The following is a 14,828-nucleotide window of genomic DNA, read 5'->3' as shown; positions in this document are numbered from 1 at the left end:
TTGGTGTTGGAAAGGAGGCAAAATTGAACCCGAGGCTCCTTATTTGTGGAGTCCTCAGAGTTCAATGGACTTCATTCTTCTGTTTAACATCTACATGAGACCATAGGGTGAGATCATCTGTCATTTTTGGATTAGGTATCTATATCCTGATGATACCTGATTGTATATCTTGACCCTATCCATGTGATAAAATCAATCTCTGTCCTACTGTCTGGAAGCTATGAAGATGTAGATTTGCAAGAATAGACTCAGGTTCAATCCAGCAAAACCACATAATTTTAACTATTTGTGCCCCTAATCCCAGATGTTTTCCATTTTTTGTCCTGGATGAGGTTTAGGACTGGGGCACAATCTTAAAGAGTTTTCTTGGACATTCTATTCCTGTTTGAAAAGCCAACTCCCTAACAACCTGGCTTTTTTCCCAGCCATTGGATTAAGGTGGATGGTGATAATCTTACAGGACTCTATAGTCTGAATGTTTCCTAGACATTTATTGTTATTTTTTCTTTATTTCAGTATTGCACTGTTTTTAATGTACACTATCCAGAGTCTTTATGGAGTTTAGCAATCATATAAATTTGACTGAAAGACAAACATAATAAGTACAATACATTGGTAGATTAGTAGGTAAGTAGGTAGATAATTAGGTGATTGGGTGGGTGGGTGGAGATAAATAGGCAGGCAGATGACAGACAGAGTAGACAGATCATTTTTAGGTATAGCAGGAGTGCTATTGCTAAATATTATAATAGTTTGGTATAGTCCTGGTAATTTAGGCATACATAAATTTAAATGAGCATAAAAAGTTTATACAAAGAACTTTTAATACAAAGAACCATTGTTAGAATTGAATAGAAGTAATCTTCAGAAGTAAATACATTAAATATTTCACAATTGGAAGGTATGTTATTATAATTTATAATTATTAATAAACCAAAGTAAATAGATGATGTGCAGCAAGTAAATTACAAAATGTATATATAAATGGTTTACATGTCTATATCTGCAGATACTTAAGTAGGCCAAGATACAAGATCACCACCACCTCTGGTCTGCATCATAATACTCTGGCGAGTAGTTTGTAACTTTTCTAAATGAAATGGTTCAACAATAAATAATACCCTTTCATAAATTTTTAGGGAAGTATCTTACCATCTCAGGTAAACAAATATGCACACATGTATGTAGTATGCAGGGCTTTTTTCCCTCATAGAACGCTCAGAACGGAGTTTCGGCACCTTTTTTGGATAGAACCTTGTAGGGTAGGCAAGGAGGGTTGTATGACATGTGTGAGTTCCGGCACCTTTTTCTTTTACAAAAAAAGCACTGGTAGTATGTATGTATAAATACAGGTAGTTCCCATCTTAACATTCATTTGTTTAGCAACTATTATGACAGCATTGAACTAATAGTTACAACCGGCCCTCAGAATTCCACCCAGCAAACCTGTGATCATGATTTGGGGGCTTGGCAAACCAGTTCATACTTAAGACCAGTTGAAGCCCTGACGATCACATGATCACCATTTGCAACTTTCCTTGCTGGCTTCCTCAGAAAGTCAATGTCCTACTTTCACACCCTACCTAGCCCTCACCATGCCTCCCACACATCTGACTTGTGCCTATTGCATAATTCCTGGTACCCTCATGCATCTGACTCACACCACATCTCTCATGCATTCTCCCTGAACCACAATTCATCTCTCCTGCACCCTTCACACACTCTTCCAAATCTCACACAACTCCTTGGACCTTACGGACCCCATCAAGCCTATTCTGCACTACCACAATTCCTCCCTCCCTCCCCCTTCCTCTCTCTTCCCCCCCCCCCCAGCAATGGTATTTGGGACTTGCAACTTTGATCCAGCTTCCTCACCAAAATTAGTTGTGGGAAGCTGGCAGGAAGTCGACCCACCTAACAATCGTGGGATTTGCTTAATGATGACAATTGGGACTGCAGGGAGCGCCATTAGAAAGCAGTGAGGTCACCCTTTATGATTGTATCAGTTAGCAACAGAATTTCATAATTGCCATCATAAGTCATGGATTACTTATACATACTAACATTGATGGCTTTTTCCTAGCAGGTTCAATTGTTCAGTATTTTATATACATCACCCCTAATCAGAAGCAATTTTTTGTGGGAAGGGGGGGAACTCCAGGAACCATTTCTAAAAGTATAGGAATCATTTTAGAAAAGAGGCTCCAAAATTCTGATGACTTTTATTTATTAAATTTATATGCTACCCATCTGAATATGTCAGCCTTGAAACATTAATTCAGTATATTTCCCTGTTCTTATCCCTATATAATACAATCAGATAGACTTGAAATATTTATTTTTTTAGTCCTCTTGGGTGCATTAATGCCATTGTTTTAAATTCATTATGTAAACAATAAAATCAGTTTCAAAATTAGGTCAATATGCGATTGAAAGTTTATAGTATACAAAGTTGTACTTTCAAAGTCAGATTCCTCAACTATTACTATTACCATTGATTCAGGAGCAACAAGTATTTACTGTATAGCTACTCTGTTTGGCTGTGCTTGAGCTGTTTGCCAAAAGCCGGTAATAGGTAACAGCAATGAAAATGCTTTTAGCCTAACCACCTGCTTCAACTCATTCTGTAGGCTTGAATTTCTCCTTTAAAGCAGTTCAGTCTGCACTTAGCACAACTTTCCTGAATGAAAATATATGCTTTCATTTATAAATTCTATTTTAATCTGTTATTAATATTTATTATTTTTGTGAGCATAAGTCTTTCTGTAATCCTTATCTTAGTTTCTCTGAATTCAAAAATGTTACTAATCCAAACTCAGTTTGAATATTCCAGCTACTTTTTACAAATTTATTTCAGCTGAGCTATTTCTAGAATGAATAATTGTGGGCATCATTATTATATTAGTAATGGACAAATTGAGGGTTTTCCTGAATTGCTAGGTTCTTTAAATCTGTTAATGAACTACTGATTAGTTACCTTGAGGCGGTGCTGAATTGCTAAGACCGCAGAGCATTTGCATAGCTCTGCTAATGATCTACTTCTGTAATAAAAGATTGTTTTATGCATCAAAAAATATAAATTTGGGAGAGGGTGTTGCTTTAGTTGCCTGAAAATGTGAATACATGTCTTTCTTTATATTTCTTGATACTTTCCAGATCTTCAAATACTCTGAACCTATGTGCAAATTTCCCCATATAGTCAATAATATGCATTGCTTTAGCTTTTTGGTGAAAAAGTAACACCATTTTAATCAATCAAGAAATCACAGTTGAAAGCATAATCCTAATTTAAAGTCTTGTACAAGTTGCAAAGCCCTGAGCTTTTGTACTTATTTTGTGTATTTTGTTCTGTCAAAAATCTTTTGTGGAAAAATGTGTAAAAAGCTGCTCATACAGCTAGGGGACAAAAAAAACCCTTATCTCCAAATTTTCTTCAATGTTCTCCAAATGATTTGAGGGCATCTTGACTCAACATGGCACCTTAAATACTTTGTAGCCTGCATTTGAAAAAGTAACTTCATTAAATCTCCTCCGATTCATACTTTCAAAGCTCTGGACAGCCTTACTCTATAACTTTACTCTATAAATTTCACTGATTAAACCGATTGCTTATAAGAGTAAGAGATACCCCATTCTATCAATATTTCACTTTTCATTTTTCCACCCATCTTGTCCTTCTGGTAGCTCTTCAATACCCTATCCTGGAAAGGAACACAGTGACCCACAAGGTTAAAACACTGGGCTGACGATCAGCAGCTTCATGCTCAAGACCCGTTGCTGCCCTGGGGCGGGGTGAGCTCCTGTCACATGCTCCAGCTCCTGCCAACCCAGCAGTTCAAAAGTGGGCAACCACAAGTAGATAAATGGATACTACTTTGGTGGGCAATTTCATGGGGATGTGAAAGGAGCCCCTAATTGGTCATCCCCTTGGGCAACAGTCATCCCCCTGGGCCAGGCATGTCACGATGTCATGTGAGGTATCACAACTTTTTCCCCATTGCCGGCAATGGGTGGGCGCAGTTTTAGTGTGATGCATCCGGCCCCAGTTTGACATGCCTGCCCTGGGCAAATCATTTTGCCACAGAAGCTCTAGTGCTTCCAACACGGAAGTATTCATATTAGTATTACCCTATCCTGGAGGTCAGAACTCCCTTCTGATTGGTGTTTGGGTACAAAATTACCTTATCTAAAAGTATTCCCATCTTGAATTATTGTTTTATATAAAGAGGAACCCTTGTGCAAAACTTCATTTTGTTCTGAGAGGATTTTCTAGAGGGCAGAGGGATGTGAGGATAACAACGGAAAAAAAACATATATTTCAACTCCTGCATCTATTGCACACATTCCAAAATATTAAGCAACATACTGTTTATAAAAAAGAGAGAGATTTAATTTGTTTATGGTATTCAAGCTTCCATTCCCTTCATCTCATTTAATTTTTATTTGAATTAAAAAATACCTACACAGATATATTTATAGGTGAGTTTAAAATGTAAGCTATTAATTTTAAGATGTAAAATGTTTTACATATTTTAAAAGTTAAATAGAACATTTTAAAAATATTTTTCAGTTAACTAAAAGGAGGTTGGACATTGTAAAATGCTGTATGAGGGACACTGGGCAATCATGCAAATGATAGCCATAATTTAATTTCTTGCTAGAAGAGTTCCCACTGGTCTGTTTATGTAACACAGTCTTCAAAGACTAAGTTTCTAGAGTGTTATGTCAGCTGTTAATTGCAACTTTGGGATATTTTCTTTTTGGACAGCTGATATCACATCCCAAGAACAAAGACCATTATAAAACCAAAAGGCAAAAAAAAATCTACATACCAAGAATGTTTTCTTCGCCTTGTCAGTCATAATATTTTTTTTGGGGGATCTGTTGACCATTTTTTAATACATTTGACAGTATTTAGAGCTGCAACCTAAAGCAAGTTAGCTTTCTAAAACTTCAGTGCAGATTTGAAGAGCTATTTCTTTCTACATTGGATCCAATCAGTGCAATGGATTCTTTATCAAGTAAGAAATCTAGGAGCTCCATGAGTTGAACAGAAATCAGGTTGACATTTCCTAACCATTTTTGAAGCTGCACTTTTTCATTCATTAAGCAAAGAAACTAGATAACTGGCAACCTTGCACGAGAAATCCCCATAACGTAATCCCCTTGAAATAGATGTCACCATCAGCGCTAAAGCCAGCCCCACACTTGCCCATCCAACATTTGTTAAAGCACAACTGACAGAAGATAGCAAAGAAAAGTGCATACTATTCATGGAGGATTTATTGCATTAGGATATACTTTCTGTTGACAAGCTGGGTGGGTGGGCGTGGCAGCTGTCTCTGCTCTCCCCTCTCCTTCCTATATACAAACAGACTCTTATTTCCTCGCTGGATTTGTACACGCTGTTGCAACATTCTCACTTGGTGTAAATTCAGTGGTTTCTTTTTCCTTGTTATCCTATCAGGCAACGGACAGCAGAGGCGCAGATCCATTCAAGATCTCAGTGTAGCTGGAACAGATTCCAACCAGGTAAATACACAATGTGGCCGATTCATTTAAAATTGCCCGAATTTTATAAATTTAAGAATTGCATGTCGCCTATCAAATTGAATATCTAAAAATTGGAACATATAAATATATCTAAGGAGAACTAAGATTGTGAATATATAATGTAAATTTTGAAAGCTTTCCTAATCATTTTTCTTTCAGTTTGGCCTTTACCAAACTTATAATTCTGTTAATAATACATTGAAAGATATACAAGAGTTAGTTCTAAGGAAATGACATTTCAAAGACTACATTATTTACACCTTGGAATGCCAGATATTATGATTATCAAACTGTTGTGGACTATGTATTTCTTGGATTCAGTAAAGTTTTGATTTTCCTCTCTTTGAAATGTATGCATATGTGTTCAGTGAGGCTTGTGTCAAATAAGGATGCTTAGAACTACAGCTTTGATTAATTTAACAGTTGTGTTTCTTTACTGCTAAATACTAAGCATTGATGTATATTGAAAAGGTTACTAGGACTTTGTGGTTAAGGGAAATAAGAAATAAACTAAAATGTTACAAAATGATATTTCTTATATGATATTCTTACATGTATCTCATACAGATTATCTCATTTGTGTTAGTTGATGGTTGAAGTGAAAGCACTGAGGGAAGAAGGGCAAAACCACTATTATAAACAGTTTTTCTATACAAAACTTATGCTTTGGGTACATTTTTAAATGGCAATTTTTAGAGTGAATGCAGGGTATATATGCAACTATATGTTGATATGAACTTTGTAATTTCATGATGAGAAGGGATTAAATTGAAGATAGGAGAGTGTCTGTGCACATATATTTGCACACAAAATCTTGATATCTTGATTTAGCAAATCAAAAATAATAAAAATTGCAGTAGAAATCAGATTCGGCCTATAAATTTATAAACAGCTCTGTAAGCTTTCCAAACAACGTGGCTACTTTAGTGCTTCAGAAAAAAAATGTTTTGTTTATTCCCGTACATGGTGCAAAGCACCTTTTTCACAGTTTGCCAGCCTGTTACATTGATTAAGAAAGTAGCCCTTAGATTAATCAAAAGCTGTTTTAGTTTAGAATGACTGTGGCTGCTGACATAATCAAGCCAAGAAACCCATAGTTCTTGTGGCAACAATTCTGATGACAGAAAAAGGTGTTTAAAATAAAAGTCGAGCCACTCCGAATGCTTGACATGTTGGGTAAATCATCCCCTGATATGACTGTCATGTTGCCTTTTCTGCTGTACCATGTTCATTTCAGTGCTTATTAGGCACTTTTTTCTCAAAGTCTTGTCCTTTTATTTATGCAGTGTTAAACAAGTATCAAGACTTAGGGCCAAACTGAACACTGTTGTTGTTGTTGTTAGTTGCAAAATCATGTCCGACCCATCGTGACCCCATGGACAACATTCCTCCAGGCCTTCCTGTCCTCTACCATCTTCTGGAGTCCATTTAGGCTCACGCCTACTGCTTCAGTGACTCCATCCAGCCACCTCATTCTCTGTCGTCCCCTTCTTCTATTGCCCTCAATCTTTCCCAGCATTAGGCTCTTCTCCAGTGAGTCCTTCCTTCTCATTAGGTGTCCAAAGTATTTGAGTTTCAACTTCAGGATCTGGCCTTCTAAAGAGCAGTCAGGGTTGATCTCCTCTAGGACTGACCGGTTTGAACGCCTTGCAGTCCAAGGGACTCGCAGGAGTCTTCTCCAGCACCATAGTTCAAAGGCCTCAATTCTTTGGCATTCAGCCTTTCTTAACATAATAATAGTATTTTTTAATGAGTTAGTACTGGGAGGTAGGTCCACCTCTTGGTGCTGCTTCCACACTGATGGCCTCTGTTTAAGCAAGCAAGTGGAAGCCATGGCTAGCAGGGCCTTTGCTCAGCTTCAGCTGGTGCATTGCTGTACCTGTGTTAGATATTATCAGGAGACTGAGGGGCCAATACTCAGAGGCGTTTTGTTTTTTATGATAGCACCAGCTTTTTGAAATGGCTTCCCATTTCAGATTAGGTTAGCCCCAATCTTTGTTGGCTATTGGAGGAAGCTAAACACTGAGCTGTTCTGGAGGCCCAGGTGAATGGGAAGTCTATATTTTATACCAGTTTACGGTTATTTTTCATATTTTGTTAATATGCCCATTATGTCTAAGCTTCCAAGAGTCTGATAAATAATGAATATATACTCAGTGGCAGTACTATTTAGAAGATGCTGCTTTTGAAAGTCATATACAGCCATCAAGACTAATAGTGTTTAGCAATAGCATTTAGACTTGTATACCACTTCACAGTGCTTTACAGCCCTCTCTAAGCAGTTTACAGAGACAGCATACTGCCCTAGCAATCTGGGTCTTCATTTTACCAAACTCAGAAGAATGGAAGGCTGAGTCATCTTCAGCCAGTGAGAATCGAACTACTGGCAGTCAGTAGAATTAGCCTGCAATATTGCATTCTAATCACTGTGCCACCCTGGCTCTAATTCATTCATGAATTTTTGTAGTCCCCTTTCAAAACTAGTATCCATCAACATATCCAAAGGGAGCAAGTTCTAAAAATTAAGCATTTTTTAAAGTTCTTCCATGTACTGGTCCTGAACCCCCCTGCGTTTAGTTTCCAGGAATAAACGTAGTTTTAGAAGTCAGATAAAAGAGAGAAAAAAAATTATATTCACTTCTTCTCCATTTGGTTTTATGTATTGTGCCCTCTTGCCCAGCTTCCTTTTAAACTAGAAGGCACCAGACTATAAAAAAAAAACCATCCAGAATTTGTTTTCGCTTCCCCCATTTTGATACTTTTTCTAACTATATAACACAGTTTTTAAGATGCAACAAAGCATAACTATACTGGGCAGAGGTTCTAATAGAACAAGGGTGTCAAACTTGCAATGTCACGTGACGTGTTGCGATGTATTGCAACTTTTTTTCCATTGCCTGCAATGGGGTGGGTGCGGTTTCAGCATGACGCATCCAGCCCGTAGGCTGGCAGTTTGACACCCCTGTAACAGAAGGACACTAATAGAAGGACACTAAAATGTCTGTATTGGATCACAGTTTTGTTTTACATTTAGATGAGGTGAAGATAACAAAATCTCTGTGAGAGTAATTAATCTACAGAAGAACTTTGTATTTGCCGTATTGTCGTTCATCTGCGTAAATAGTAAAGAGTTTGTTTACTTTTAATTATTGCTACAGGACAGCAGAAACAGCAGTAGATCATCTAGTCCTAGTGTGAGAATGATCACTACCTCGGGACCAACCTCAGAAAAGCCTGCTCGTAATCTACCATGGACCCCTGATGATTCTGCAGGTAAAACAATGCCTGACCTTTTAGTTGTTTATCATTTAATGCTTTCAGGAGTGTTGGTAATTAGCATGGTCAGTTATATCAACCGGGCTTGGAAATTACAATTTTAGATTGTAACTATAAAGTTGTTGATAAAACATTGCTGAGCATCTCTCATGAGGTAAATGAGGATATTGCTATAGCGGCGCCATCTTTTGTTTGGCTCTTGTATGGAAACACACCTGTAAATAGAGTGCAAAAAAGTAGTGACAAAGTGCCATCATATACTATTTAAGAGTTTCATTGCTGCTCATAATCATGAAGGGTGATAAGGCAGATGCTATCAGGGGACTGACCTGTCTGTTGGCCTGCCGGCCTGCCCTTTTTCACATGGTGCTGGATCATGAAAAGACATTTTAAGCGAACCTGCAAAGGTATCTCCCAAATTTTAAAGTTAGATGTTTACTTTTTGTTACGAAATATATTTCAATATACTTGGTAAACTACAGTGCATTCAGAAAGTATTCAGACCCTCTTCACTTTTGCCAATTTTGTTGTGCCGCAGCCTTGATTCTACAGTTGTTGAAATTCATTTTTTTCTCATTGATCTACAAGTGTTGTTGCGAAGGGTGTGAATACGTATGCCTGTGTGATATTTCAGTTTTTTATTTTAAATAAAATTTACAGACATTTCTAAAATTCTGTTTTCACTGTCATTATGGGATACCTACGGATTACCTACGGGAGCACCTTCTGCCAACGTCAACACCCCTCCGTCCTGTGCGCTCCCACAGAGAGGGCCTCCTCAGGGTGCCACCGGTCAAAGAATGCCGGCTGGTGGCCCCCAGGGGGAGGGCATTCTCAGTGGGTGCGCCAACCCTCTGGAACTGCTTGCCTACCGAAATCCGGATGGCCCCCGACCTTCGCACCTTCCGGCGCGACTTAAAAACTTACTTGTTCCAGCAGTCCGGCCTGGCCTGATAGCTCTTGGGGTTTCATTTGTTTTTACTATTGTTTAATTGTATACCTACCTTGCTCTGTACACCGCCCCGAGTCCCTCGGGAGAAGGGCGGTATATAAAAACAAACAAATAAATAAATAAATAAATAAATAAATGCTGAGTGTAGATTAATAAAAAAACGAATTTCAACAACTGTAGAATCAGGCTGCAGCATAACAAAATGGACAAAAGTGAAAGGGGTCTGAATACTTTCTGAATGCACTGTATTTTATTATAAAATAAGCGAAGACATTGATATATGAATTAGGACAATTGTATGTGTTTTTATTTTAAGGCAGACTAGAAAGCAATGCTCATACAATGTTCACGAATTTTTATCCACTGACAGGTATGAAATCTAGTATGAAAAGAAATATAATCCTGAAAAATGTACAGGTTGATAGGCAAGCATTCTTAATTTTTTTTTAAAAAAAATCAGATTTGCCCTTTTATTCCCCCCCCCATAAATATCTTTAGGATAAATGCTTGTTAAACAGCTTTGAGAAAATACTACAAGATGCAGTTGCTGAAAACATCTGGTGTTCTTATGAAAATTTCAGATATGGCCTTGCTTTTGACTCTTTCCTGAAGAAACTTGCATTACTTAGCAACATGTACAGCCCTGCAGTTGACAAAATGAATTTTTTGTTCTTAAAAAAAATATGTTCACAACATAAAATCCATAAAGTGTATGTTGCATGTTAAAATGATGATAACTTTATTGTCACTTTGAATGTACACCAATCGGCATAAAATATACTTTGACCCAGAAGAACAAATTCATTTGAATATATGTATACTAGAATTGAATTAATGTATTATGCCTATTACCAAGATGCATGTTCTTACTGCATATATTTAAAATAAAATATACCTTATGTTAGGTGTAGATAAAAGTGAAAGCCGCTCTTTAGTATCTTATATTTTCCCTTTATCCATCTTCTTCATTTACCATTCTAGCTCTTTATTTTTCTACCATAGCAAATCCTTCATGGTAACTAGACCTATATTATGCATCTAGTGAACTATCATTGGTGTAACAAAAAATAACCTAGTGTACTAACGTAGTACATTCATCATTGCAGTACTTCAGCTATCATACTGTTTTACATTATTATAGTAGTTTAGTTGCTAATTAGCACAAGTACTTTTGGTAGATCTATGAATGTACTATTACACAATAATTGAGGACAAGTAGCATGTCTTTAAACACTACAATTCAGAATATCTGTATTTTTCCAACAGATACCAATGGGTCTGATAACTCCATCCCAATGGCATATCTTACATTAGATCATCAGTTGCAGGTAAATTACTGTGTTATTTCATTGCCAAATTTCATTGGATATTTATATTAATTTATATGTGTAATACAATCCTGATTTGGGGGTCATCACAACACAGTTCCCTGGCATCTGTTTGGTGCTGCATCCCAGGGAAAGAACAGGAAACCTGCAATGAAAGCTTTCCATTTAAAATGCATTTCTTCAAGAATGACAAGCTCAAAAGGAAAGACTTTGTCTAGCTTTGTTTCTATGTGGAAGCTACTTTTGGACTTTTTGCTAGAAACCAAATGGAATACTATATTAATTTTGAGAGTTGACAATTAGAACTTCTTATGATTGTAGAAATACTTTGTAATATTGAATTTCTGTATTTGTAACTGTTGAGAAAAGTTGAAAGTTATTTTTCTATTTTCATTATTCATTTGCAACTTCGCCTCCCCTATTTTCTCCTTTTTAATTATTTTTAATTATTGTTTTTTATATTTTTTATATTTTATCTTTTGCAGAAAGGTTCAGACAGCAGCATGCTTGTCTACCATTATATTTTGTATAGATCATCTGATATTCTTTGCCTGGGTCAGACATTCTTTCATTAATAAATATCTTTATTTTGCTTGCTGTTCTCTCAATAAGATATATTATGGACAAAGTTTAATTCTCATGCTTACGAGAATTAGAATAATTTATTAAGAACATATTTGCAGGTATTTACATGTTTCTATAACAGCTGATACGGTTTTAACCTGTATGATTTTATTTTCAGCCTCTAGCACCATGTCCAAACTCAAAAGAATCTATGGCTGTGTTTGAACAGCACTGTAAAATGGCCCAAGAATATATGAAAGTTCAAACAGAAATTGCCTTATTGCTGCAAAGAAAGTAAGTTTTAAAATATATTCAATCATGTAGGTAACTTGGTTCATAAATTTGATGTAGTACAGTTATTGCAAAGCGCAACATTTTCATTTCATAGTAAGATGGAATGTGTCTGAAGGTGCAAGGTTCAGGAAGGCTAGTCTATCTCATGTGTGAGATGCTGTCTTCAGACTCATAATGAATCCTTGTTTCCTAAATAGGAAATTCTTTTTACTATTTTCATAACATTTTCCTCAGTTCTCTTTATCCTCTTTCAACCATCAATCTTATATTAATGTATGCCTGATAGTAGCAGAAGTACTTTTGACTCTTAGTGAAAAAAGAGTTCAGCATTCAAACTGTTTGCTAGTATTTCCTGAATAATAATAATAATAATAATAATAATAATAATAATAATAATAATGTTGGAAGGGACCTTGGAGGTCATCTAGTCCAACCCCCTGCTCAGGCAGGAAACCCTATACCATTTCAGACAAATGGCTGTCCAATCTCCTCTTAAAAACTTCCAGTGTTGGAGCATTCATCACCTCTGGAGGCAGGTTGTTCCACTGATTAATTGTTCTAACTGTCAGGAAGTTTCTCCTTAGTTCTAGGTTGCTTCTCTCCTTGACTAGTTTCCATCCATTGCTTCTTGTCCTGCCTTCGGGCGCTTTGGAAAATGGCTTGGCTCCCTCTTCTTTGTGGCAGCCCCTGAGATATTGGAAGACTGCTACCATTTCACCACACGTCATTCTCTTCATTAAACTTATATAAGTAGGTTTTCATAAGTAGGTCCCCAAAAATATATGGCCTAAGTGAACTGTGTACAAGGTACCTTGGAGTCCTAGAGAAAAATGAAATAATTCAATGCAGATCTACGAGAAATACTTAGTATTCTAAAATAGAGACTTAAAATATTTTGAAAGTTTACCTCGTCTACTAAATGAGGGACACTCATGAGGAGTCTCTCTTCTGCTATTTAAACAACTATTCATCTCACCATAGAACAAACTATTTTAGGAATGGTGTAAAAATGACAAAACCCGAATATGTACCAAAATAATTCTGTGTAGTTAGTTAGGTGTCCTTTTTAGCAGTTTTGTGAAGCTATAGGAAAGTGTTGAAGGCTGTTAGGGACACCAATTGCTCACTGATATAATAGGAAAAATATTTCCTATTTTATGTTCAGTGCAAATGTAAGTATTTCATGACATTACATGAAATGAATCTCTCCATTTAACTCAAGATAATGTTACTCACAATAATACTTGCATTGTGTTATGATTTCCCATGTTTCTGTGTCATACATAATTTCACTCAGGCAGTTATTACTTTACCCTGTCTTCACACCATGGATTTAGACAGGAGGAAGGAGATATGCATACATTCACACAGACAAACACAAAGAGATACACAGATACAAGCCCCCTCCTCCCCAAATTAAACATATGTAAAGCTACATATTAAAAGAAGATGGTGGGATATTGCATCATGGGTGAGTATCTTTAGATGCACCAAACCAATAACTGTCACAGTTTCTATTTTTCAACAGACTTCTGCTGTTAAAATAAGTATTCCCTTTCCACTTTTATTGTCAGATATTTTGCATTATGCATAGATTACTGGATACATAGATTACACGCACACAGAAAAAATATGTGTGAATATGTTATGTTGCGTAGCAGTCTGTTTTATTCCAGTTACTCTTGATTACAGTTTCTATAGTCCTTGTCATTGGCTGTGCTGGGTAAAAATGACAAATATTAAAAATTTAGAGGGCATTCATATACATAAATATGTAGGCAAAAAGAGGTATTTGCACCTTAATGGGTCTGTGATCCAGCCTATATATCACGCACCCTAATAATTAATCTACTTATTGAATTCAGCTACCAGTGAATTTGCCTATGAACATTTGTTAATATTGTGAATTAATTAATTAACCTTCTTATTTAATGTAGGCAAGAACTAATAGCAGAACTGGACCAGGATGAAAAAGACCAGCAAAATACATCACGTCTAGTACAAGAGCATAAAAAGCTTTTAGATGAAAATAAAAGTCTCTCCACCTACTACCAGCAATGCAAAAAACAGTTGGAGGTCATCCGAAATCAACAACAGAAACGTCAAGGGACATCATGATTCATGGGACCCTGGATTGACAGTGAAGCACAGGAACTTCTTTTTTTTTAATTATCCCATAATATGACAACTTCTTTATTGGTGTGTGCTGAATGTGTAGATATACCTGCTGCTCTTCCAAAACCAATGCAGTATGGTTTTCTTTGGGTGAACATTGAATTGTTTGAGAAAGTTAAGAGCGCCTACATGAATAATCAACAGCACTAACCATGAAGCAAAATATTATGAACTCTGGCTGTTTGCATGCCCCTTGTGTGATGGCTATCCTACCGAAACTGATTAAGTGGCTGCTATATTGTAAGATCTTTAGGTTTTCATGCAATAGGAGCAGTATAGAATTTTTCTATTTTTAAAATGTTTTTTTTTTGTTCTTTCCTTTTGAACTGTTTGCCAAATCAGTCATTTTCCAGGACTCCTGATTACATACATCAAGTTCGAGAGAGAATGCTGGTGAAACAATTCTTTTAATTATGTTGTTCTTCATGCATTTGGCCCCTCTACATTAAAGGGATTTCTTAGGCATATCTTTTAAGTATTCTGATGCAGCGGAAGAGACATCAAGAGTTAGTCAGTCACCTTCAGGCCCTCCTGATCCTTTTATATGATCCCTTCCTTGATTTATCATCATGAGCAACCTTCCAGACCTCTAGTCAGCTGTTGACAAGAATAGTAGTTTCATCTTGTGCTTTAGAGATTAAGTGAGTTTGCTTGCAAAATACAAGCATTTCTGTCCCATCTTTGGG

General features: G+C 36.6%; 1 protein-coding gene across 3 annotated transcripts in view; it reads left to right on the top strand.

Annotated features, from left to right (window-relative positions):
• Positions 1-14,607, top strand: part of MAP3K7 (mitogen-activated protein kinase kinase kinase 7) — a 35,555-nt gene extending 20,948 nt beyond the window's left edge. For all 3 annotated transcript variants that reach the window (XM_083348143.1, XM_083348144.1, XM_083348142.1), the window contains 5 exons: positions 5,468-5,532; positions 8,712-8,826; positions 11,048-11,109; positions 11,852-11,967; positions 13,905-14,607. In XM_083348143.1, coding sequence (XP_083204269.1) covers positions 5,468-5,532; positions 8,712-8,826; positions 11,048-11,109; positions 11,852-11,967; positions 13,905-14,085 — 539 coding nt within the window. In that variant the 3' untranslated portion in view covers positions 14,086-14,607. The remainder of the gene's footprint in view (positions 1-5,467; positions 5,533-8,711; positions 8,827-11,047; positions 11,110-11,851; positions 11,968-13,904) is intronic.
• The last annotated feature ends 221 nt before the right edge of the window (positions 14,608-14,828 follow it).

The sequence above is a fragment of the Vipera ursinii genome (assembly GCF_947247035.1).
Source record: "Vipera ursinii genome assembly, chromosome: 1".
NCBI lineage: Eukaryota > Metazoa > Chordata > Lepidosauria > Squamata > Viperidae > Vipera > Vipera ursinii.
This window is presented reverse-complemented; position numbering and strand designations above follow the sequence as displayed.